Source organism: Eptatretus burgeri, chromosome 6 (genome assembly GCF_056783735.1).
Source record: "Eptatretus burgeri isolate ZD-2024b chromosome 6, Ebu_testis_v1, whole genome shotgun sequence".
Lineage (NCBI taxonomy): Eukaryota > Metazoa > Chordata > Myxini > Myxiniformes > Myxinidae > Eptatretus > Eptatretus burgeri.
In genome coordinates, this window is record NC_140966.1 from 85,254,888 (window position 1) to 85,279,887 (window position 25,000).

The 25,000-nt window shown below is 42.9% G+C and overlaps 2 protein-coding genes across 15 annotated transcripts in view; one reads left to right on the plus strand and one right to left on the minus strand.

Moving 5' to 3' along the window:
• Positions 1-17,664, minus strand: part of FGGY (FGGY carbohydrate kinase domain containing) — a 65,420-nt gene extending 47,756 nt beyond the window's left edge. The window contains exons 1-6 of one of the 5 annotated variants that reach the window (XM_085885998.1): positions 17,479-17,664; positions 16,854-17,083; positions 14,254-14,302; positions 13,571-13,749; positions 6,728-6,839; positions 3,044-3,228 (exon numbers count right to left, since the gene is read on the minus strand). In XM_085885998.1, coding sequence (XP_085742124.1) covers positions 3,044-3,228; positions 6,728-6,839; positions 13,571-13,747 — 474 coding nt within the window. In that variant the 5' untranslated portion in view covers positions 13,748-13,749; positions 14,254-14,302; positions 16,854-17,083; positions 17,479-17,664. Of the gene's footprint in view, positions 1-3,043; positions 3,229-6,727; positions 6,840-10,864; positions 10,954-13,570; positions 13,750-14,253; positions 14,303-16,853; positions 17,084-17,478 lie in introns of those variants that run through there. The other 4 variants (XR_015059402.1, XM_085885997.1, XM_085885999.1 and 1 more) reach the window with 4 other exon arrangements.
• A 292-nt stretch (positions 17,665-17,956) lies between these two features.
• The window catches only part of PODN (podocan), an 81,235-nt gene continuing 74,191 nt past the window's right edge, over positions 17,957-25,000 (plus strand). For 5 of the 10 annotated variants that reach the window (XM_085886011.1, XM_085886008.1, XM_085886009.1 and 2 more), the window contains exons 1-2: positions 18,178-18,496; positions 18,770-19,608. Coding sequence is in view for 2 of the 10 variants with exons in the window: in XM_085886007.1 (XP_085742133.1) it covers positions 18,423-18,496 (74 nt within the window). In the remaining 8 variants the exon portion in view is untranslated. The other 5 variants (XM_085886006.1, XM_085886005.1, XM_085886007.1 and 2 more) reach the window with 4 other exon arrangements.

Genomic DNA, 25,000 nt, shown 5'->3' on the forward strand with positions numbered 1-25,000 from the left:
GAGGAGACGTACACTGACCAAGGTTATAATAATGATGACGTGAGATGAATGAAGATAATGGAGTGATTAAGCTAGACTTATATGTGGTGTCAAGTTGGGGTGGTGGCCGAGTGATGTAAACCTTGAAATTATGAAATGTAAGGTTATTATTCTGCTGATCATACTTAACAACTCGTCGACCAAGAATTAACAGGGTCCAACTACACTTTTTTAAAGTTTGAGAAAAATGAAATCAAAAATTCAAAGTGGAATTGCCGCTATCTCATAACATTTTATTTTCATATCGTGTGCTACATAACAGGTACATATAAAGGTTACATAAAATAATGTTACTTAGTTTCCTCTGTTGCCCTTCTACATGGACTTCTAAATTTGAATGAAATGTCAGATAGACCCTGTTAATTCTCGGTCGACGATATGAATAGTGTTCGATGCCTCCACATTCAAACCACCTTTGCTCTATTAGTCTTGCCAAACTATTGCATTTTCCTCTGCAACTGCTCATCCAATCGAAGTGAAACTTTAAACACAGGAGGGATTCCCCATGGAGACTATTTTATTGATAACTCTGACATCATAGGTCACATGGTATGGCAGTCATATTGGATTACTGGAAAAATTTGGACATGGTCTCTGAAACTGCTCAATGAAAATTATTGAAACAGCATGTCATCAATTCTCCTTGGGGTATATAGGGTGATAATAATGATGTCATCAGTGAAGCGGTATTCCAGCCATAATTGGTTTAATTGAAATCCTTATCAGAAAAATCTGAAACTTCATAGATCTGATCTACGACCCGATGTGAGTGAAAAATTAAATTTATGACATCATCAGTCACAAGGTCTGGTGGCCATCTTGGATTGAAAATGAAAACGTTTAAAATCTTCTTCTTCAGAACCACAACAGATTGATGTGAAACTTTGCACATATGATCGACTACCTGTGGGGAATATACTCTATACTCTAGTGGTCAAAAGTTTTAGAACACCCCAATTTTTCAGTTTTTACTGAAATTTAAGCAGTTCAAGTCCAGTGAATAACCTGAAATGGTACAAAGCTAAACGGTAAACTGCCAGAGGTTAAAAAAAGTTGAGGTTACCAAAAACTGAAAAATAATGTAAATTTCAGAGTTGTTAAAAAGGCCCTTTTCAAGGAACAAGTAATGGGTTAGCAACTGCAGCTGTTCTGCAGCAATTGAAGTAAATTAAGCCTTGAAAGTTGATGCAAATAATTCCGACAGGTGTCCCAACTTTTGTTGATTAGTTACAAACCCTTTGTCTGTAGAAAAGCAGTGTTGGAACAGACTGTGTTGCTACACCATCTGAAGCATTATTTGGACAACATTGCACTGCAGGAAGTAGTATATTGTTATCTTAATGGCGAGAAAAAGACAATTAACAAAGGAAGACAGACAGACCATTATAACCCTTAAAAGTGTAGATCTTTCCTTTCGAGAAATTGCAAAAAAGCCAAGGTGTCAGTGAGTACAGTTTCCTACACCATCAAAAGGCACTTGGAAACTGGAGGAAACTCTGACAGGAAGAGGTCTGGCAGACCCAAAGCCACAACACAATCAGAAGACAAGTTTCTGAATCAACAGCTTGCGTGATAGGCGGCTCATAGGACAGCAGCTTCAAGCACAGCTTAACACTGGTCGAAGTAAGGAAGTCTCAGTTTCAACTGTGAAGAGAAGACTTCAAGCTGTAAGTTTGACAGGTCGAGTGGCAGTAAGAAAGCCATTGCTAAGATGGCAAAATAAGAAAAAGAGGCTTGCCTGGGCCGTGAAGCACCGCCAGTGGACTACTGAAAACTGGAAGAAGGTCTTCTGGACCGATGAATCAAAATTTGAAATCTTCGGTTCATCACACAGGGTTTTTGTACGCCGTCAAGTAGGCGAAAGGATGGTTCCTCAGTGGCTGACACCAACTGTCAAACATGGAGTAGGAAGCGTGATGATCTGGGGCTCTTTTGCTGGATCCAGAGTCAGCAACTTGCACAGAGTGACTGGCACCCTGAACCAAAAGGGCTACCACAGCATTTTGCAGCGCCATACAATACCCTCTGGTCTACGCCTAGTTGGTCAGGGGTTCATCCTACAGCAACATAATGACCCAAAACATACCTCCAGGCTATGGCAGAACTACCTGAGAAGAAAAGAAAAAGACGGCAGGCTTAAAGTCATGGAATGGCCAGCACAGTCTCCAGACTTGAACCCCATCGAGCTAGTTTGGGATGAACTGGACAGAAGGGTAAAAGCAAAGCAACCTACAAGTGCAACACATTTGTGGGAACTTCTGCAACAGTGTTGGGAAGAACTTTCCAAACAATATTTAATTTCCACTGCAGAAAGAATGCCACGAGTATGTTCGGCTGTTATATCTGCAAAAGGTGGCTACTTTGATGAGTCAAAAATTTAGATTAAATTTTGTTCAACAAAACGATTCCATGATGGCCTTTTTAATCTGCAATTGTTTATTTGTTCTGTGCTTTAATTTCAGAGTACTTTGAAACATTCAACTGCTTAAATTTCAGTCAAAACTGGAAAAATGGGGGTGTTCTAAAACTTTTGACCGGTAGAATAGTTTGATTTTTTTTTCATATTTACCTCCATTGACACAATTTAGCCTTCATGTGCACAAAAGTGGTCATTAAATATCCCAATAATCAATCAATAATCAATAAAGCTATGAATAATACTGCATGTGGCATAATAGAATGCATGAATGAAATGTGTATATGGGCCATAATAGTAGTGTGTTCAGTTAATGATGGTATTTTTGTTCAGAATGAGTGCAAGGCGAGACTATGCACTCCACTGAGTGCCGTTCTAGTTTATTAGGGGGTCTAGTCTGATCATTGAAGGGCAAGGAAAGCGGGTGTCTTTGATGAAGAAGTTATGAGATTGCCATATGTTCATTGCTCTGAAGTCAACTCTCCTCACACAGGTTTTCTTGCATCTGCACTTTTAATCACCACACTTGTAAATGCCTCTTCACCATCACTTCAGAATTAACTATCTCATCACTAAACCAGCACCTACCTCCTTCAACCACATAAGTCGAGGTGGGTGCATCTCAAGAGACATCCTTTTCTTTGCAATGTTCTCAGCCTGAATCTCCATCTCTTCAGTTGCAATCTCTTTGGTGCTCAAACCCCCTCGGCACCTCTTCGCTTGATCTCCCGCTCGATGATCCATCCACATCAGCACATTTCTGTCCTTTATACCTGAATTGTGGAGGCATCACTTATACGGTGGATTGAAATCCCTGTTTACCTCAACACACACAGAGACAATACAGTACACTACCTCACTTAGTACTCAGGACACATTCCTGGAGAAGAGAGCATGAATTGAAAATGTGCTGAAAAGGGTCATTATATCAATGTTTACATGGAGATGCATTCCTGACAACGTTATTTCTTGTGCATGAGCAGTATATGAGGGCATCATTGGATTATCAGTAATAGCGTTAATAATAATAATAATAATACATATAGTAAACATATTGTTGTGGCACTGGCAGTCCAGGTTAATCCCCCAGACCCAAATTGTGGTGATAGGCGGTTAACACCACCAACCCGGATGGTTGAGCAGTTTTACCATATTAGTAGGCAGACACATTGATCCTCGGAGATCATAACGCATGCGGGAGGGTTGGAGCGCAATAGCGAAGTGACGGGGGCATGGGGAAGCACAGTACGGGGGGGGGGGTTATACTCGAACCCCACGACAAATACACAGACACAGCAACTTAAAATAACCACAGAATTTAATGTAAATAGACAAATATTTACAAAGGACAATAATTCAGATATAATAATAATCGTGAGATAAACTAAAGTCTGAAGTCGAGGCGCCTCTCCACACAGACTTAAATACAGACAAGGGGAAATAAAATAAAAGCAAATCATTCCTATATTCTGGCACTTAGCTTGGTCCAGAGATGGTTGTTATGGAACGTGGAATCAAGGCACTTCTATTTGCACGTGTGGATGCGCGCAAAATGGCGCCAAGTCGCTCTCTCGCAGCGGGACAAATGTACGTCGGGCAATTTGTGAGTGGTATTCAACACCAAGGCTCAGAGTTCCCGTGCAGCTTCGTTGTGCGTCGATCGTCCTCACCGACATACAGAAGGCTTCGGGTCCGTCTCTCATGACCCAACCAAGAGTCAATGACCAGTGTCTTGTTTCACCAAGTGAGCCAATTCGCCTCAGCACGAATACGAGAATCGTGCTGTCTTCTTCATGTGTCGAAAGGAAGCCAGCCGTAAAGCCCTGTTTTTACAGGCCATCTCCTAGCTACGTTCTCTCTTGACCACGTGCGTTCCTCCTCCAAACTGTCTGACGTCACCAAACAACTGTTCTAACTCCAGGGCGTGGTTTGCTTGCCCGAAACCCAGGAAGGCGGGACCTCTCTGCCTGGTCGACATGCCTGCCTCGCTTCTGACGTCACACCCATCAATCATCAGCCTCGGGGGTGTGACTTCGCCCGCCGTCATCCTTGGAGGCGGGGCTCTGCCTGCTCGGCACGTTTGGCTCACTTTTAAATGCAAAAATGTAGGAATAGGTTACAGGGGAGGCAATCACATATTGAGGGAACTTATCGTTAATCCCTATCTAATTGACATCGCAACACCCTCCGTGTGGTGACACGTAACACTTAAGCTCACAGTTTCCCTACTTAATTACATTGAGATGTCTCCAACACGTCCACGGACCAAACAACTCTATTCAATCCTAACTTTCCCATTAAATTCCTCCATCTACCCCCACAACTGTAACAATATGATTCTACAAACAAAAATAATAATTTTTATTATAACATCAGGAAGTATTCCCAGAAACATAAAATGTGTCCAAATATCTATAAAAAATAATAATTGCCATCACTCATACTCTGCTCCTACTGATCTGCTCCGATATGGCAGCAGTGGGAGACGAGGTGGGAGGAGGCTCATCCTGCTGCAAAATGAAGATGGAGTAAACAGCGTTGACTTGCTCAGAGCATGTGCATACAATACAAACAATCAATGTTGGCGGGTGCGTTTACTCAGTGAGCAATGCGTGTTATAGATTTTCATCATTTTATTTTATTTTTTAGTGAAACTTTTCTCCAGGACAAAGAGCTATAGGCCCAGTCACACCTTGACGTTTTAGCCAGCAATGACAACGTATCAAAATGGATGTTAAACGTTGGCTTACGCTGAACTTTTCATGTTTTTTTTTTTAAAGATTCGGACGTATTCATAACGAGTTGGTCGTATGCATAACATATTAAGAACGGACACAGAACGTTTCATTGTCTTATAGATAACTCATACCAACGAATGCTTAGCCTGTTGTCGGCGTTCACAACCTATGCCCAATGATAGTCTAACTTATGCATAGCACGCTGCATGTATCGCCGACGATCACGTGGCGTAGCCTATTAAAAGGCTGCCGCACAATGATTCAAATCATAACCGCCGGAGAAATGGAAGTGTCAACATTGCAATCACACCTTGGCGATTTTGCCAGCGTATGCCGACCTCTGAAAAATGCGTCTAAAACGCTGGCACACGTCGAATACGGTATGGGTAAGTTTGGTGTACGTGAATAGAACGCTAAAGTACGCTATCATGCATCGTAATAAGTGGAGTACGTCTTGTACTTTTAAACGTGTTAAAAATTTTACCACGTACTTGCCGTATGCCTCACACGTTCCGCATGTGATGGGAATAAGTTGTACGCATGATATGTGATCGTTGGCACACGTCGGCAAAAGTTACTTGAAAGTTACTGATAAGTCGAAACACGTCAATGTAATGGTTAGCATCAGTGTTCCAGACTCGCTGTTGTTTTTGTTTGTTTTTTTCCTTCGGTATGACGGTGATGTTGACACTTCGATTTCTACTGCGGTTATAATATAATATAATTAATAGGCTGCCGCTCAATGATTTAAATCATAATCGCACTAGAAATCGAAGTGTCAACATCACCGTCATACCCAAGAAAAAAACAAAACAAAAAAAAACAAATAAAAAACAGGGAGTCTGGAACACTGACGCTAACCATTACATTGACGTGTTTCGACTTATGAGTACCTTACAAGTAACGTGTGTCGACGTGTGTCAACAATCGCGCAACGTGCCTACAACACGTTACTCATAGGTTAGAAATAAGTTTCGGGTACGCTATACATTACCTCGACGTGTTTCGACTTATGATTAACTTACAATTAACACGTGTTGACGTGTGTCAACGATCGCATAACGTGCCTACAACTTATGGCCAGCATAGCGGAACTTGTGAGTCATACGCTGGCATAAGTCGTAACATTTCAAGCATGCTAAAATTTGAGGACAACCGCAAAGTACAACGATGAAAGTCAACGTACTACGACGTATGGCAGTGTTTTTCAGCGTGCTCTCAATGTTTCCAAAACTTACCCATAACGTATTCGACATGTGCCAGCGTTTTAGACAAATTTTTCAAAAAACGGCATAAGCTGGCTAAAACGTCAAGGTGTGACTGGGCCTTGTAAAACGAATTAGCATTGTACGGAGCAGCATCAAGCGAGGTATTGCTGTAGTGCTATATTAAAGGTAGGAAGCAACACAAATATTCATTTTCAATTGCAATTGAACCATTTGAATGGCAAAATGAAAGAACTTTGCAAAAATGGCCACCGGAGAAATAATGCAAGAATATTGCAGAGTCGTGAAAAAACAGTAGCCATCCTCACCGGCATCATTCACTGGAAGTGGTTGAAACTCGTCATCCAGCACGACGAGGGAACAAGTGCCATCAAACGCAACTCCGCAAACATCTTCCAACGCCACATTTTGCATAACGTCCTGTTGCAAAAAAAACAAAACACTTCTTGACGGAGTCATCCCTTCAACCTCCCCCGCCCCACACCCTTCTTCCCCCTTAGACCCCTTCCTCCCACCCACTTTGGAATTGATAAAATGTAAATAAATACTGAAATAGCATATTATGTCATCACAAAAATATCAACCTCAACCTTGAAGTGAACTTTACCAAGCCATCCCCAATAAATAGAGCTATTACTTGCCTGACGAGGCCAAGAAAAGTGAGTGAAAAAGGGCAAATAATATTATAATGGCTCAGGCATTTCAGAATGCACTGGAGATCGTCGGCGACGTACATAGATTAAGGTAGGTCTGAGAATGAGTGACCTAAATCACAAATTAGGCAATATATCTTGTCTACAATGGAGCAGATGCATATGAGGCTATATATAACCTCACTATAATTCACGGACCTGTGTGTGTTTGTTGGTGTGTGTTTGTTTGTGTCCATTTCTGTGTGTGCTCATGTGTTTGTCGCGCTACTCCTCCTACAGTTCTGGGCCGATTATATCCAGAGTTGCTACATACACCACATGACCAAAAGTATGTGGACACCTACTCGTCCAAAATCTCATTACCAAATCATGGGTATTAATATGGAGTTGGTCCCCTCTTTGCTGCAAGAACAGCCTCCACTCTTCTGGGAAGGCCTTCGACTAGATGTTGGAACATTGCTGTGGGGATTTGCTTCCATTCAGCCACAAGAGCATTGGTGAGATCGGGCACTGATGTTGGGCGATGAGGTCTGGCTCACAGTTGGCGTTCCAATTCATCCCAAATGTGTTTGATGGGGTTGAGGTCAGGGCTCTATGCAGGCCAGTCAAGTTCTTCCACACCGATCTCGACAAACCATTTCTGTATGGACCTTGCTTTGTGCATGGGGGATTTGTCATGCTGAAACAGGAAAGGGCCTTCCCCAAACTGTTGCCACAATGTTGGAAGCACAGAATCATCTGGAATGTCATTGTATACTGTAGCGTAAAGATTTCCCTTCACTGAAATGAAGGGTCCTAGCCCGAACCATGAAAAACAGCTCCAGACCATTATTCCTCCTTCACCAAACGTTACAGTTGGCACGATGCATTTGGGCAAGTAGCGTTCTCCTGGCATCTGCCAAAGCAAGATTTGTCCGTCGGACTGCTGGATGGTGAAGCATGATTCATCACTCCAGAGAACGCATTTCCACTGCAACAGAGTTCAATGGCGATGAGCTTTACACCAGTCCAGCCAATGCTTGGCATTGCGCATGGTGATCTTAGGCTTGTGTGCGGCTGCTCGGCCATGGAAACCCATTTCATGAAGCTCTCGATGAAGTTCTTGTGCTGACGTTGCTTCCAGAGTTAGTTTGGAACTCGGTCGTGAGTGTTGCAACCGCCGACAGACGATTTTTCCACGCTATGCGCTTCAGCACTCGGCGATCCTGTTCTGTGAGCTTGTGTGGCCTACCACTTTGCGGCTGAGCTGTTGTTGTTTCTCGACGATTCCACTTCACAATAACAGCACTTACAGTTGACCGGGGAAGCTCCAGCAGGGCAGAAATTTGACGAACTGACTTGTTGGAAAGGTGGCATCCCATGATGGTGCCACGTTGAAAGTAATTGAGCTCTTCAGTACGGCCCATTCTCCTGCCAATGTTTGTCTTGGCAAACTTAGATGGCATGGCTGTGTGTTTGATTATTATACACCTATCAGCAATGGGTGTGGCTGAAATAGCTGAATTCACTCATTAGATGGGGTGTCCGCATACTTTAGGCCATGTAGTGTAGGATCAGCATGACTTCAATTAGTGCATTGGGATGTTTTTATCTTTGCTGGTGGTCTTGGGAAGGGGGGGGGGGCGATGCAAGTTCTCTCTGTAAATGTGTATCGTGTTGCGCCACTCCAGGTGGAAGAGGACTTGGTATAGAGATGGATTACCAAGTCCACTCCCATCACAGCCCAGTATTCCTGTCCCCATGTTTTACAGTGCAGTTAAGTGTTTTGAATTATGCAGCAAGAGGTATTTTGAAGAGGTATTTTTAATTACACGTTTGAATTAGGATAACAACATAAGCAACCTGGTCGCTCCCTCAGGGAGTGGATGCTTCTAGTGCATGTACACAATGCCAATAGAAAGTCTACACCCCCTTTCAAAATTTTCATCTTTTGTTGCCTTATAGCCTGGAATTAAATTGCATTAAATCAGACTTTTTCCACCTTTATTTACACATCGTAACCCACATCTTCAAAGTGCAAACAAATTCTACAAATTTCAAAAAAAATGATGAAAAATGCAAAACTACAATATTTTGCTTGGATAAGTGTCCACCCCCTGAGTTAATACTTGGTGGAAGCACCTTTGACAGCAATTACAGCAGTGAGTTTGTTGGGATAGGTCTCTACCAACTTTGCACACCTTGATTAGGCAATATTTTCCCATTCTTCTGAACAAAACTGTTCAAGCTCAGTCAAGTTGCGTGGGAAGTATTAATGGACAGCAATCTTCAAGTCATGCCACAGATTTTCGATTGGATTTAGGTTAGGGCTCTGACTGGGCCACTCAAGGACATTTACCTTTTTGTTCCTTGGCCACTCTAGTGTCACTTTGGCTGTTCTCCAGGTCATTATCATGTTGAAAGGTGAACTTCCATCCCATTTAAAGCTTTCTTGCAGAGGGCAGCAGGTTTTCCTCCAGGATTTTTGTTTCTTGCCCCGTCCATTTCCCCTTCTATCCTGACAAGTGCCCCAGTTCCTGTTGAGAAACATGCCCATAACATGATGCTGCCACCACCATGCTTCACAGTAGGGATGGTGTTCTTTGGGTGATATGATGAGTTGGGTTTGCGCCAAACATAACGTTTTGCATTTTGGCCAAAAAAGGTCCATCTTGGTTTTGTCAGACCACAACACTTTTTGCCACATGGATTCAGACTCTCCCGAGAGGTTTTTTGCATACCTCAAACGGGACTCAAGGTGGGCATTTTTGAGTAAGGGCTTCCTTCTTGACACCTTACTGCACAGGCCAGAATTGTGGAGTGCTTGGGATATTGTTGTCACATGCACACAGTTAGCAGCAATCTTTGCCATAAAGGCATGTAGCTCTTTCAAAGTTGCCATTGGCCTCTTTGTGGCCTCTCCAATCAGTCTCCTCCTTGCTTGGTCATCCAGTTTGGAGGGACCGCCTGATCTAGGCAGGATCTTGGTGGTACCATACATCTTCCACTCCTTAATGATTGTCTTGACTGTGCTCCAAGGGATATTCAAGGTTTTATTCCCATTCCCTGATCTCTGCCTTTCCACAACTTCATCTCGGAGGTCTTTTGAACGCATGCACTACCCAGCAGAGGAAACCTACAGGAACAGCTGATTATATTCTGAAATAATCAGAATCACTACAGTTTAACACAGGTGGAGGCCAATTAACTTGGTGTGTAATTTTAAAGGTGAATGGTTACACTTGAGCGAATTTATAATTGCTATTATAAGGGAGGTGGACATTTATCCAATCAAGATATTCTAGTTTTGTATTTTTAATTAATTTTCTAAAATTTGTAGAATTTATTTTTAACTTGGAAGTTGTGGGTTAGGATGTGTAAATAAAGGTGAAAAAAGTCTGATTTAGTACAACTTAATTCCAGGCGAAAGGCAACAAAAGGTGAAAATTTTGAAAGGGGGTGTGGACTTTCTACAGGCACTAGATATACTGTTTATATATATATATATATATATATATATATATATATATATATATATATATATATATATATATATATATATACATTTTAAATTCACACCCCTTGACTTTTTCACAATCCATTTTAAATCCAGGCGAGAACACAACAAAATGTGAAAAAGTCAAGGGGTTTGAATACTTCCTGAAGGCACTGTATTAAGCACAAGCCAAGCCAGGAAACAAACTCTCCTCATGTGTGTGTGCAGGCACAAGTGTATAAGAGGTGGTGGAGGGTCAGAGGTGGAGGTGTGGGGTGGAGGGGCAAATGCCACCTCAAAAGCAAAAGTCAGCTTACCTTTTATAATTTGGGAAAAAAAAAATTCCATAAAATGTCCTTTAAAAACTAGAAGGACACTCGGTAGAGCACATTCCTCCGCCCCACAATGCCTGATCCACGAGAACATATCGGGCCCAACACATTTTTGAAATAGCATGCTATATTTAGTTTTTTGGCCCTATCTCTCAATGGTGAAGAAACACCATAAAAATTAAATAATTCTCGTATCCAGATCTGGATCTGGATCTTCACCAAAATCAAATCAATTCGGCCTTGTCGCACACCCAACCTAAAATCCCGCTGTTGACTTAGTGGTAAGGGTGGTGGTTTGGGATCCTAGGGTCCTGAGTTCGAGCCCTGTCGGCTGCTGAATTAACACCAGCGGGTTTACTCAGCCTGTCATCCTTCCGAGGTTGGGAAAATGAGCACCAGTGTACTCATAATCGGAGCACTGCATTAGCGGCATAGCCGCGCTCCTAACCAATGATGCAACTAGCAGCCAAAAGGCTGTACACGATCGGTACACCCAACCTGTCCACCAAGTTTCATCCGAATCTCCACAACTTTTTGAGATAAACTGCACACAGGCAGACAAACAAACAGACAGATAGAAAGGGGTGAAAACATAACCTCCTTCACCTTCAGTGGCAAAGGAAATTATAACAATTATAAAGTGCATTTTCACAGCCGAAGCACATTGCCCACCGAAAGTGGACCATGGAGGGTAATTCCACGCAGCCGCAGTACATTGCCCACCACAGGTGGGCCGAGGAGGGTACTCCCGCCCAGAGAGATGGAGTGCCCACTAGTGCTTGCAATTACTGGACTTACTTGGCCATCACTTGTTATTTTTAATGCTTTTTCTAACTTAATAGGGAACCTATTCACATTTATTTACAATAGCCATTCACATCCAATGCACATATGCCTCTTTAGGTGACTACAACTGTCATGCGAAATAAATGGGTGTTGGAACATCAATCTGCAGCCACACACAAACTCAACGCTATGATTCCTGACTCTTAACCGTTTAAAGGAGAGTCCCGTTGGACAAAGTTTTGGCAAATATTTCTGTTTTCAACTTTGGCTGGAGAGGAACGCAAATACATCCTGATGACGTATTACAGGTCTGTCCATTGTATTTGGAGTGACACGCAGGTGGTAATCTGGCCATTCCTTCCAAAATCTATGTTTGCAATGCAACCGAGCAAGGAAGGTTTCAGCCTGGGTTTATTAAAAAGGGCTGATTGCATCAAAAGATGACTTTCCAAAGCACCACCAACTGGAGAGTTGTGATCACTAACACAAGAAACCAAAAACTATACACATGACAAACAGGCAGAGGCTGAAGGAATGGGAAATTTCTGTGGAATCTCTCATCATTATTGTAATTTCCTGTGAAGAGGCCCTTGCATAAGGCCTGTTGCTTTCTTGAGGCAGGCAGGTCAGTGGCATCTCTATTTTTGAACCACCTCTCCTCCGATCCCTTTGCTCTGGCCCTCACCTGCTCTTTCAGGACAAGAGTTCTTCCAATAATGCCCTCCTGGTTAAACTTACAAAATCCAAGCTTACTGTTCACCACAACTGTTTTGTTCCCCTTTTTTTTTTACCATTTGTGGAACGGCCTTCATGAGGCTTTACAATCCCACTCTTCCCTCCAGGGCTTCAAGGGCACCACCATCTCTTGTCATCCACATTCTTACCCACAATCCATCCCCATTAATCCAACCTAACCCAGCCATTTTAATTGCAGGTTATTGCATTTCATCCCCTCCTCTTCCCTTTTCCTGTTCATTCCTTCCGTGGCTAATCGTATCCAACTGTTGCCTGTGCATCAACTTGCTCTTCCCTGTGCCTCAATCTTGTAAAAAAAAAAAAAAAAAAAAAATTGCGCCTTCGTGGCGAGGACTCTGGACTGGCAATATTGAGGCTGTGGGTTCAAATCCAGCTGAAGCCAGCAATTGGCTTTGGAATCGTCACTTCAAGAAACTGAGCGAGTCTGGGAGGTCAAGTAGAGGATAATCTGCCTGCCATAGCCAATACTGCCTTTCTGTGACGCAAGTTCAAACTGTGATTGGCTCTTAATGCCTTCAGGGCAACAATGGATGGGCACCAAAATGCTACGTATGAAAAGGCAGCATCCTCAAGTTCCCCTTACCGAACAGAAACAAAAAATCATTCTGGAAGAATGAAGTACACAGGTATCGTAAAATGAACAACTGACTGATCTTTATGGAAACTTTGCTGAGTGGCTTGGTGGTGGAGTGATTAAAGCCCTGTTGCATTGTAATCACTGACACTGCATTTGATTCCCATCGCTGTTCATAAATCTGACCCAGAGAGAAGATGGACACCACTGCGTCAAATTTCCCATAAAATAGCTCTATGGAACCGCACCAACCTTTATTGACTCATCGGACCACCACCACCACCACCACCACCACCATCACCATCACCATGCATTTGTTCCTTTTAAAAGAGCAAACTAAAAACTACTACTGGACTGTACTTGTATTTTTATACCACCGAGACTCGCAGATTAGAGCAGCTGATGTTTATTTAGTGTGACCACACTGCCCGACACACTGCCAAAAAAAGGGAATATGAAGTTAATAAATACAAAGGAAAAGCTCATCATAACCAACCTTTCGAACTTTACACTTTCTTATGATGGTGAGAAGTGTAAAGTCCTAATAAGCAAAGCACCCCTTGAGCAAACCTCACCGTGGCAGCAATACAAGAAGCAGCCCACAGCTGGCTAGAGCTCTGTTCGTAATGGCCTGGGGAAGGTGCCCAGATGGATAGTGCACATTCAGAACGTGCCAGCAGTGCACCGGATGAGGATACGATCGCTGCTCGCACACTGGAACTTCCGATGTCCAAAGCCAGGACACAACGCATGGCTACAGACAAGAGAGCATTGGTGGGGAGGGGACAGCTGGAATTTTTGCAAAAAACAAATATCTATGGATGCTTACGTTTTAGTTAAAATTCATTTAATGTCAAACAGGAATGGGGGGGGTAGAGGGTAGGGGAAGTGGGTCAAAGATATCTTTATTTAGATCAAATGCATATTTGACCAGCATGAAATTGGGGTTCATCTGCTGGTTTCATCATGATCGAATGAAGCATCATTCTGCTCACAGGTTGATGGGGGGAGGCAGTGTTGGAAATAGCATTTGGCAAAGGTGTGGGCACACAATTGCCGACTCTTTTTGAAAGGTACTATGGCAGGCACACAAGTGAGTGTTATGAAACAAAACAGTCAGCCGCATATTCTCTCTAATGAATGGTGTGCTTTGATGCAACATTCAGCCTGGGAAGCACTCGAAGATAAAAGTATATAGTAGGATGAGGAATCGACTAGACACTTCAAAAGCAGGTGGGTAGACAACTTCTGAGCTTACCTGGAAAAGGAAACGATCACTTTACTTCCATCCCTGTTAATAGTTTCACCTACATGGATGCGATGAAGGGCAAAAAGTCAATGTACTGAGGATGCGGAAATACAATAAGCAAGGGAATTAACGAACAGGAAAAGAACAGAGAGTGCAGTGGGACAGAGCAACCTGCAGAGGGTTGGTTTGTGGGTAGGGGCAATGGATGTAGAAAAGATCGTGGCTATTGAGATGGATGGCATGACTTTTTCGTTAGACCGCCAAAAATTAAGAATATAATTAACAAATCGAAAGAATGACCACAAAGTCATCACTGATGCAGCTTTGAAGTACAGTACACTGGTTGCATTCGGAATCCTCAAGGAGGTTGACCTTGAAACTGGACTTTGAAATCTTCAAGATGTTACTGAACGGGAAGCCCAAGGTCACGACTGAGTACAGAGGAACATGGTGGTTGTTTTACACTTGAGCCATAAAATAAATTTGGCCAGGGTACTCGGACATACGTGAATACCCTACTCATTCTCAGAATAATGGGAGTTCTGAAGCACAACCTTCATGCCATACCTCAACTACCGGTCTGGGGCCTCGCAAACACCTCTTAAAGCATATTTAAGAGCCAAAACAAAGGTAAGAACATGAAATAAAGGCCAAACGTGATGTAATCTAATTTTAGACACACAGGGGTGGGTTTCACATTTTTTGCTACATGAGTTAATGTTAATAAAAATCCCATAAAAAAAAAACTAAAAATTAGTTTATAAAATGTTAAATCGACGCAGGTTACCACGAATGGATATTATCCCAGTGGTACCAAAAAATGGTACTCATTTCGCCGAACTCAGAAGGATGACAGGCTGAGTTAACCCCACCTGGTGTTAATTCAACGACACCACAGGGCCTCAAACTCAGGACCCTTAGGTCCCGAGCCAGCCACCCTAACCGTAAAGCCAACACCAGGCTCTAGCTATACTAATTAGCTACACATATTTATCACAGCATTTAATGACTTCCCACTTATTCTAGACACTCAATGTAGGAATAAGTATGTGATAATAAATATTTTGTTCACCCCGAGGAACCGTATCCACAGCAATATCCATATATCTATATGTAAATGCAAGCTGCGCGATTGTGTCTGAACGGGGTAAACGTTGCAACCACAGCATGTAGAATGCTGAATGAGACCTCATTTAAGAGCTTTTGGGTGCGGACAGTGCATGGAGGGGCTGAAAAATATCGATATTCAGGCAATTTTGAGTTATATTAATTTTGTTGCACACAAGAGTGGTGTATTGGCTCAGAGTTGCTGGATCGCATACCTAGTGGAAGTAAATATATATATATATATATATATATATATATATATATATATATATATATATATATATATATATATATATATATATTTATAAACAAACTATTCGGTCAATTGCTTCCAACATATAATTACGTTTTCATCAATTTACTTCATCCAGAAACCTTAGCAGTCTAAACAGTGAGTGACTATCATGCAGACTTGTGGTTGGGTTCGGAGGGGAGGGTGAAGAATTGAAGAAGACAGAGTTGGAGTGGGGGGGGCAGATAAGGTACAGAGTTTGGAGAGTGGGTTTGAAGACTCGAGGTGGGGAGGGGTTGGAAAACTTGCCACTGGGAGAGACTGGTGGGGAGGGGGCAAGAGGGGTAGACAACTTGAAGTCACATTTTACATTCGGTGCACTTTCCACAGGCCCCTACTATTATGCTGTCAAATACATTCCTTGCAAACTCCCTAAATACTCCACACTCCATTGGGAACGAATGCCCTTACGACGGCCCGGTGGAACTGGGTTATCCGCTGGTGAATAATGAAATCTTCAAAATTGATCACGTGGCGCTTCACATCCCATAAACTCCACGGTGTGGTCCAGCAAGACCAAATATGATTACAGTGTTTCCCAAACATCATTTACACCAGATGTACAGTGTGTTCCAGAAAACCTATCACTTTGGGGAAATACCACCACTTGCATAAATGGGCACTCCCGCCCGGGGCCCGGAGGGCAGGAGTGCCCGTGCTGGTACCTGTAATTATTGGGCGACCACTGTCTGAACTTGAGTTCATTTTACCGCTTATTTCGCAAATTTCCAGTCTGCGTTGCTTGCTTCAGAGTTTGTACCCTGCAGACATGCTGGGCCTGATCATAATGTTGACAAAGACCCAAGATTATTCTTTGGGCTTTTCTCTGAATTCTCTCCAACTCGTTCATCTGAGATTCGGTGAAGCTCGAAGCATTCTAGACTGGTACAGCATACTCCAGGAGAGATGTCACATCACCTTTATACATAATCATCAAAATCTTCACAAGACAGATTGAAATTTTTTTTAACCCTTTCAACGTGTTGGAGCTTACCAAAAGCTTACCATTCGCTCTAGACAGAGGATTGTGAATGTGTGCGTCTCACTTTAAATGCACTGAAATTAGTAACACCCTGAGATATTAAGGTGTTGAACCTCCTCAAGTCTGGGGTGTGTTTTTCATCGAAGTGAACCGATGTCCACGAATGTCATCCTACTATACGTGTAATCGTGTGTGACTGGATCGTCCAGAGGTAGTGAGCACACTTACCTTGGAGCTCTCGAGTCCGAGTCGTGAGTTTGAATCCCAACACAGCTGTAACCCGTCAGATCTGGGGCTTCACGGGCTGGTCGTCCGTCACGTCACACCGTGCACCCTCCTTCGGGGGACCATCGACCATAAGTTGGTGGACCTTAAAGATCTGACGGTCTTTCACGAAGAGTGTGCGAGTTCACGGCGGCACCCTGGACAAACTCCTAATCCACCTGGCCCGAGTGTGGCTGTAATGGCAAAGGCAAACCACCCAGTGTCATCCTCGCCACAGGACTGTCCTGAACCTACACTCAAGAACACCAGGAATGAGTTCATTTAACAAGCAGCTAGCTAGCGCTTACCAAGCCAGCCGTTCCTTATCAACAGTTCCTCATGGAGTGCTTGCTTGAGTGCTTAAGCCGCTTGGCGAGCGCTCCACAAGAAAAATAACGATCATCATCTCCATGGCAAAGCTATCATTCACATGTCGTGTTAAATCCGACAAACGTGAGGTATTGGTATTCACGTTCAAGTAAACTGTGCAAGACACTAATCGGGAACTGCTTAAGTGTTGTTCTGTGCCTATTTAATTATTTAGTAATAATGTTATTTAATAGTAATAAAAAAAAAAGATGAAATTTACCTAAAGATCACAATAAAAGCATCATTGGTGCAGGTGAAGTTGTCTGGACCTCTTTTCGCTCTCTCGTTTGTTTCACAATTGCCCCCAATGAATGCAAACACTGCCAAACGGCCCAGGCGCGAGGACGACGGGAGTTACCACACGTGCTGAGCAAGCACAGGGACCACTTCCGGTATAGGCGGATGCCCCGCCCATATCCCCAGCCAGGAAGGGGATGTATTTGAAGGGTTTTTAAGATCGACTAGAACCTGCCTCGTTCATCCCGATTTTTTTTTTCCAATAACTGTTTTCATTGCGCTATGAAGTGCAGGGAATGTAGGGAGATGTGTTTCATTATTGTTGTAACAATAATAATAATAATAATGTAATGACATGTATTTTTCCCTGCTTTCATAATCGACTGATGACGTGTACAAATGTGACGATTGTTTTTGACCCCGCCTCTCCCTGACGTTTCAAATATGGCTCCTCCTCCCTCTCTCTCCACTCCACATCTCTTTCCCTACTTCATGGCTTCGTGCACTCCCCTTACCCGGCCCCCTTCTCCCGATGATTTTTTTTCCTGAATTTCGTGCTCTTCATTCCTTTTTCCTCATGTAGTTCGGTTCCCCCACCCTGATGTGCTCATATTAAATAGTATATTGACCATGAGAGGTTTTATCATCATACACCTCCAAAATCAGCACCAGTCAGGTGAGCCAAAAAATATGACTGTGACTGGTCTCACCGTCCTTGGAAGGATGGTGTGATATCAGTCACAGTCCTGATTTCTGGCTCATCCTTCACCGGTGTTGATCACCAAACGTATACAACAATGATCAATATACAAATACCTATTTGATCTTTATTAAACACCTTCATTCAAACCCCAGCAGGATTCATCACTACATGCAGCACATTTACATTACACGACCAGCCACATAACCTACACAAAATTCTTCCAGATGTGCGGACGATATCATGTTCAACAAGCCAAATGGTCTTCCGCAACCTGCACTGATCTACTAAGGGGGAAAAGGTGAGCCTTTGTGCGCAAGACAAATTCATCAGGTTGGATTTGTCTTCAATATTCTTCCGATAACATCTTATTTATTGTTGATTGCATTGCATGTTCCAAAAGGCGAATTCGTTGACCTGTCATGGTGAATAGCATGGTGGTGAGCAGCCATCTAATTGAAATCTCTGAAGGAACAAATGCTCATGCTTTTCAGGATTTTTAAATGATTTCTATGATTGGACACTAAATGCTGTTTAAAAGTGCTGATTAAACTGCCGTTGTCCCATTGAAAAGTGAACAGACGATGAGGTATTTCTGAAAGTTTAAAGTGTTGAACAAGTGAAGATGTGCAGACATCGGAGGCAGCAAGCTGTGAAGATCCGGTGGAGATCCTGAAGGAAAATGACCAGCGACCCCTGTGCTTTGGCCTCCATGAGACACGAAAGAAGGCTTTTGGACACCACACAGCCTTGAGATGAGACCCTCCCTGGCGTCAAAGATTTCCTTCGATTCGTGTCTTTGGATGCCAGGGAGGGCGTGGGCGCGTACATATATGCCCAAGGCTTTGGACAGCACACATCACGTCGTGCCAGAGTAGAAACTCACACTCACTGGACTGGCTTCTGTATATTTTTGCCAGAATATGAGATATATATACTCTCTCTCCTCCACACTTGCCACCTGCATCACCATATCAACTTGTATACACTCACTAGTACATTATTGAACGTGCAAAGTTTTCAACATGATTTAATGAAGAATGTATTCCAAAAGTTTTAACACTAAAAGGGATAAAACACACCAACGACAACCCTGGCAGAGAGAAACAGGCTAAAAGCCAGAGCGCAGGTTAATTTTTTATTTATTTCATGAGTCCACACGCACATCAGGTGCGAGTTCAGGCCCAGAAATTATGCAGATCCCACTGACTGTGCCTTATAATTATAAGTTAATGCAAGGGAAGGAGTTGGGGAGGTAGAGAAGGAAGAAGAAATGGGCAGGAAGACAGCCACACAACAAGAAGGGGAGAGAGGCTGAGAGGGGGAGGGACTTCAGAGGTGGAAAAAAAAAAGTGACAGACAAGGAGAGCAAGGTCGAGGGACAACAACAGATGAGTAACTGAAGAGGAAAAGGTAAGAAACACATGCCCTCGACATCTGACAATATTTGAAATAAAGAACAAATCTAATGAACGTTTTTGTTCTCTTTAAATGATTTATAAATTAATATTTATGTATTTGTCATAAAAAGATGCTTTGTTGCAAGTACAAGTACTTTCAAGACGTTGTTGAAGCTGAAGATGACTGTCGACTTGACGAGACGTGGTAACGTTTATTGAAATAAATGAAACTTGAGCATTTGTGTAATGGGAGGGGTTAGTGCAAAGTTGATTTCTCACTTGTGCTGAACATCAACTCATAAAAATTTAACTGAACTTATAACCTGCTTGCTTCATCCCTGAAGCATTGATTATGAGAATGTAAAATTATCATTTCTTTAACTATTGAAACGGTTATTTTTTTTTCTACTCATAATAGTGGAGCATATTGTGAGCATTTCCACTTCACAAGTACCGATTCTGCTCATTTGTCCACTAAGTGTTGTTGTTAAACTTTTTCATTTTTCATGCATCTCCCCAAAAAATAAATCAGAAGACTTCACGTGAAGGTGGAATTAATTAAAACTAGAGCAAATCGATGGCGCATCATCGCAAATCTCCATGCTTCCCACCAAAAGCAAAGTTGAAATCAGGCAAAAAGTTCCGCCAGGAATGACCCAATATCAAATTTAGAGGTTCCCCCCCCCCGTTTTGACCGCTGTGGCCACAAGGCCCCACCCCCGGGGCATGAACCCGGGGTTAAAAACCAAGAAATTTGTTACGCATTTCATGTGCCCCCCAATGTGGATTGCATTTCCGACGTTTCAATGAAAATGTTTAAAAATGTGCCCGTAATTGCATTTTTTGGTATTTGACATTTTGACCCTGCCCCAAGAGACGGGGCCAAAATTGATATTGCTCTTGCACATTCGTGACACGTGATCATACATAACTGCCAAGTTTGGTTAAATTCTACTCAACCCTTTAGGAGAAGATCGCATGATGGATGGACAGACAGACAGACAGACAAAGCCAATTACAAAATCCCTCCGTTTATTTTTCAAAAACCGTGGGGATAACAAACTTGATCAATAGTAGCTTAATGCAGACATTGTGAGAAAAATTGCGATTCAAACCTCAAACTCGATGGCATGTTCATTTTTTAACAAAAAAAAATGAATAAATCACCACTTGCGAATCTCTCCTGCAGTGGTGTCCTCACCTTTTTCTCTTTTTTGGGTTGCCGAAATAGGTGACCCTTATTGTCAGTAATTCTTGGTTCACCGAAATAGGTGACCCTTATTGTCAGTAATTCTGTCTGTTTGTTTAGATGTTTGTTCGTTTGTCATCAGCATAAGTCATAGGATTTTTTGATTTTGATTTGATACAGGGACGTGGGCGGATTTTGACCAAACTCGGGTGGTAGTTACATCTTATGACCTTGTGCTTTGGAAATTGTGATGGTTGCTAGGGACACTTTGGTTCCCTAGCAACAACCGAAAAACCTTCAAAATCGGTACAGTTCACGCGAAATCAATTCCGAAAGCCATTATCCCACGTAGGCTTATGAAATTTGGGACGAATGATCTACAGGTGATGCTCTATCAAATATATTCCGGTTTTTGTGATATATGGAATACTTTACCCCCAGCGCCCCCTACAATTAGGGTATGCGCGAAAATTGAAGGCCCCCGAGCGACCAGGAGAGTGCATCGATACGAATGAAACTTTGCAGGTTCATGATACTCAATGAGTACTACAACTTTGCCTCAGGACATATTGACCGATTTCGCTTAGGTCAGGGGTCAAAGGTCAATTAGTGCAAAAATCGATAATATGCGAGAGCTGGAGGTGCCTTCGCGCAAAATGCTACTCCTCCTTGGGTTATGGTCGGATGGTCATGAAAATTTACACTAATCATCTGGAATACATTGTGCACAAACGATCGAGCTGGATTTTCGATTTAGATCTTTGTTCACCCACAGCACTCCCTCGAACTTTGGGGATTTCCGATTTCAAACCGCATTTTCGGAACTTTCATTCAAATGGATACCGTGTAGTTATCAGTCAATGGAACTCGATGAGATTTGATATGCATAATCTTAAAGTGATTCCCTATCCGCAATATGACATCCATTTTGCTCTATATCTTATAGTTTACATGCTCGGCAACCCATCGCCGCCTACCGGCTTGTCTTGTTTATTATTATTTGTAAACAAAGTCGAGCCTTTTTTGAGGAGTGAGAACACAGAACAGATCACGACATAACAGTACAAAAGGAACAGTACAAGAAAGGGGGAAAACACATCATCATCAGGAATGAAGGGCAAAATAAAGGGAAATTTGGATAAATAATGGATGTGGGGAAGAATGAGGGATAGGGGGGATGCATGGGGTGGACAAGATGGACAAGTACTCCATTTATTCTTCTTCACCACAATGGATTCTTTTTCTTCTTCATAAAGATTATTTTCCAAAAATGTCTGTCAGCTAAGCGCTTGGTCCACCAACTCTCCTCCTGCACCAACAGCACCACCTTTTTTGGTGCCTTCAACAAAAATCTTATGTCCAATCCCATGATCTTTATCTCCATTTGTCCAATTTGGGAATTTGGAAACAGCATCCCTCCACTTCACATCCCCCCTTTCTGCATCCCTCCTCACCCCATCCTCTCAATGCTTCCTGCTTACCCCACCCCCCCCCAAAAAGCTTCTCCCCCAATCCACACACTCAAACCTTCCACTTCACCTGCCCCCATCAAAGCCTCCCCTTCACCCTGCCCCTGCAAAGTCTCCCCCCCTCCCCCCAATCCTGCACCTCCCATTTCCTCCTCCCCTGTCCCAATCTGTGTGGATCTCAAACTTCTGAAGTCTCTGCTTCAATCTTGGTACATGGCTTTATTATGACAAGTTACAGAACAAGTTCGACTTTCAGGGCGTTGCGTCAATTTTTTACAGTTATGCCCATTTTGGACTTAGAAAATATTATATCGGTAGGAGACGTGCATTACAAAGCAATTCCCGCTCTTATTTAATCTGGTAGGACAAGTGCTTTACAACTACTGATTATGTCTTGAAGATACCACATTCATGGCTTTCACTCAGTTCTTTGACTTATCCCATCAAAAGCTGCTGATGAGGTTACTCAGTGGATTTGTGTTGGCATGGAGCTATTCATTCTCAGCCCTGGTTCGCCCCTGCCTGTGCTGCTGTGATTGCCCATCATAACCACTTCTTTAAGAAGTACCACAATAATGGCTCTCATCAGACTCAACATCTTTTTTTTTTGTATACATTGTCGAGGCTCATATAAGAGCTAACATACAAAACATGTAACAAAGGGAGCAGGAGACAAGAGGGGTGGGAGAAGGAAGCACAAAACAGTGGGGAACAGAGACATTAGATTGGTGGAAGGGAGAGGGATGGGGCAGAGTACACAGGGTAAACAAGATGGACACTACAGGGACTTTCAGGAAGGAAAGCAAGGAATTTGAAGGAGGTGGGTTTGGGGTGGATTAATGGGGATAGAACAGATTGTGGTTTTGGATGGGGGAAGATAAGGGATGGTGGTGAATGCTGTTTTGAAGACCTGGAGGGAAGAATGGGATTGAAGAGAGTGTCGTAGTTTGTTTTAGAGGTGGGAAAAAAGAAGAATTAAAGAGTGAAGGTGAGCAGTGATTCGTTATTTTGGCAGTTTTGCTGGTGGACATTGAGCACCCTGCGGTAATATAGGGGGGACAGAGCACAGAGAGAGCAGGGGCGGGGGGGGCAAGGCTGGAGAGGAGACAGACTACCGACCTGACTGCAATGAGAGGTTGAGAGACCCAAAGACTCAGCTTCATTGCGCAAGATACCAATGATCGGAAAAGCCTTGGTTTCTACAGCATGAAGCCAAGCGAGGTGAGAGGTGAGAGCACCAGCCCAGAGGCGAGAGCAGTACTCCATCAGGCTGCAGACGAAAGCTTTGTATGTGGTCAGGAGCTCAGGTGTGCCAAGGAAGGACTTTGCATGATGGAGGATGCCCAGTTGGCAACTGGCTTTGGAGGCCAGCTTGGAAATGTAGCTTTTGCAGGAAGATCTTGGCAAATAGTGAGGCCCAACAGCTTTAATGACAGGAATTCTTCAAAAGAATTGTTGAGAAAGTAAGTGGGGGTGTTTACCAGATGGTCCTTTCGGAGAGACACAGTAAGAGTGTGAGATTTGTCAGGATGGAAGGACATATTTCAAGTGTTTGACCAGCTTGTGATTTTATCCAGGTCTGCAGAGAGTGAAGAGGCTGCTGCATGCCGATTTGAGGGATGAGAGATGGTACGGCAGAGGGTGGAGTCATCAACAATCGATAAAGAGGATTTTCCAGAGAGTCAGAGGTTGTTGATGAAAACCAGAAAAAGCACATGACCCACAACACTGTCTTGAGGAACTCCAGCAGAGACAGGAAGAAGGGATGAGAGAACTCCATCAAGGGGCATGCATTGATTGCGACAGCAGAGGAAGCAAGTATTCACTGTAAAAGAGTGTTCGAGAATGCCAAGCTCCACTGTGCAGTCTGTCTGTAATTCTATCCCAGCTCAGCAGCTTGGATCTACAGATTTCTGGAGAATTGCTAACAGTGTTCTCAATCAAAATAAGTCATCCAAATCTGTCATTTTCAATGGTTCAGAAGTACTCACCTCTACTGTTGATAAAACGAATCTTTTTGCCGATCGTTTTGCAGAAAACTCCACCATTGATGATCATGGACATCCTTTACCTGGTTGTCCCTCCTCAACTGACTCCAACATTTTTACTGTTATGATTACACCCAAAAGTGGCAAAGATAATTCAGGGACTTGATGTCTCAAAAGCCACTGGTCTTGATGGAATTCCTGCAATTGTCCTGAAGATATTCTCCTGAAATCTCTTCTGTTCTTTCAAAATTAAAATCTGTGTCTGTCAAAGTCTGTATTGCCATCTTGTTTGTTGGACAATGCCATCTGTTATACCAATGTACAAAATTTCTGGGGAGAAGGCAGATCCTGCTCACTATTGTCCAATTGGTCTACTTCCCGTCATGATCGTAAGGTCTTTAAATCTTTGGTTAATCACGAACTTGTGCGTCACCTGTAAGGAAATAATCTTCTCACTGATGTACTGTGTGGCTGTAGACATTTTTGGTCTACTGGTGATCGTTTATCCTGAAAGACTGAGCATATTGACAGAGCTTAGGATTGCACTGCTGAAGCCAGGATTGTTGCTCTTGACTTGACATATCTAATGCCTTCCATAAAGTATGGCACCAAGGACTTGCTCATAAACTGGAGTCCTGTGGTATCTCTGGCCAAATGCTTGCTGTCATCTCTGCATTTCTTACTGATTCCAAAATTGCATGAAGGATCTTCAACTGCTACACATAAACACCTGCGATGGTGGATGAACATCAATGCAGA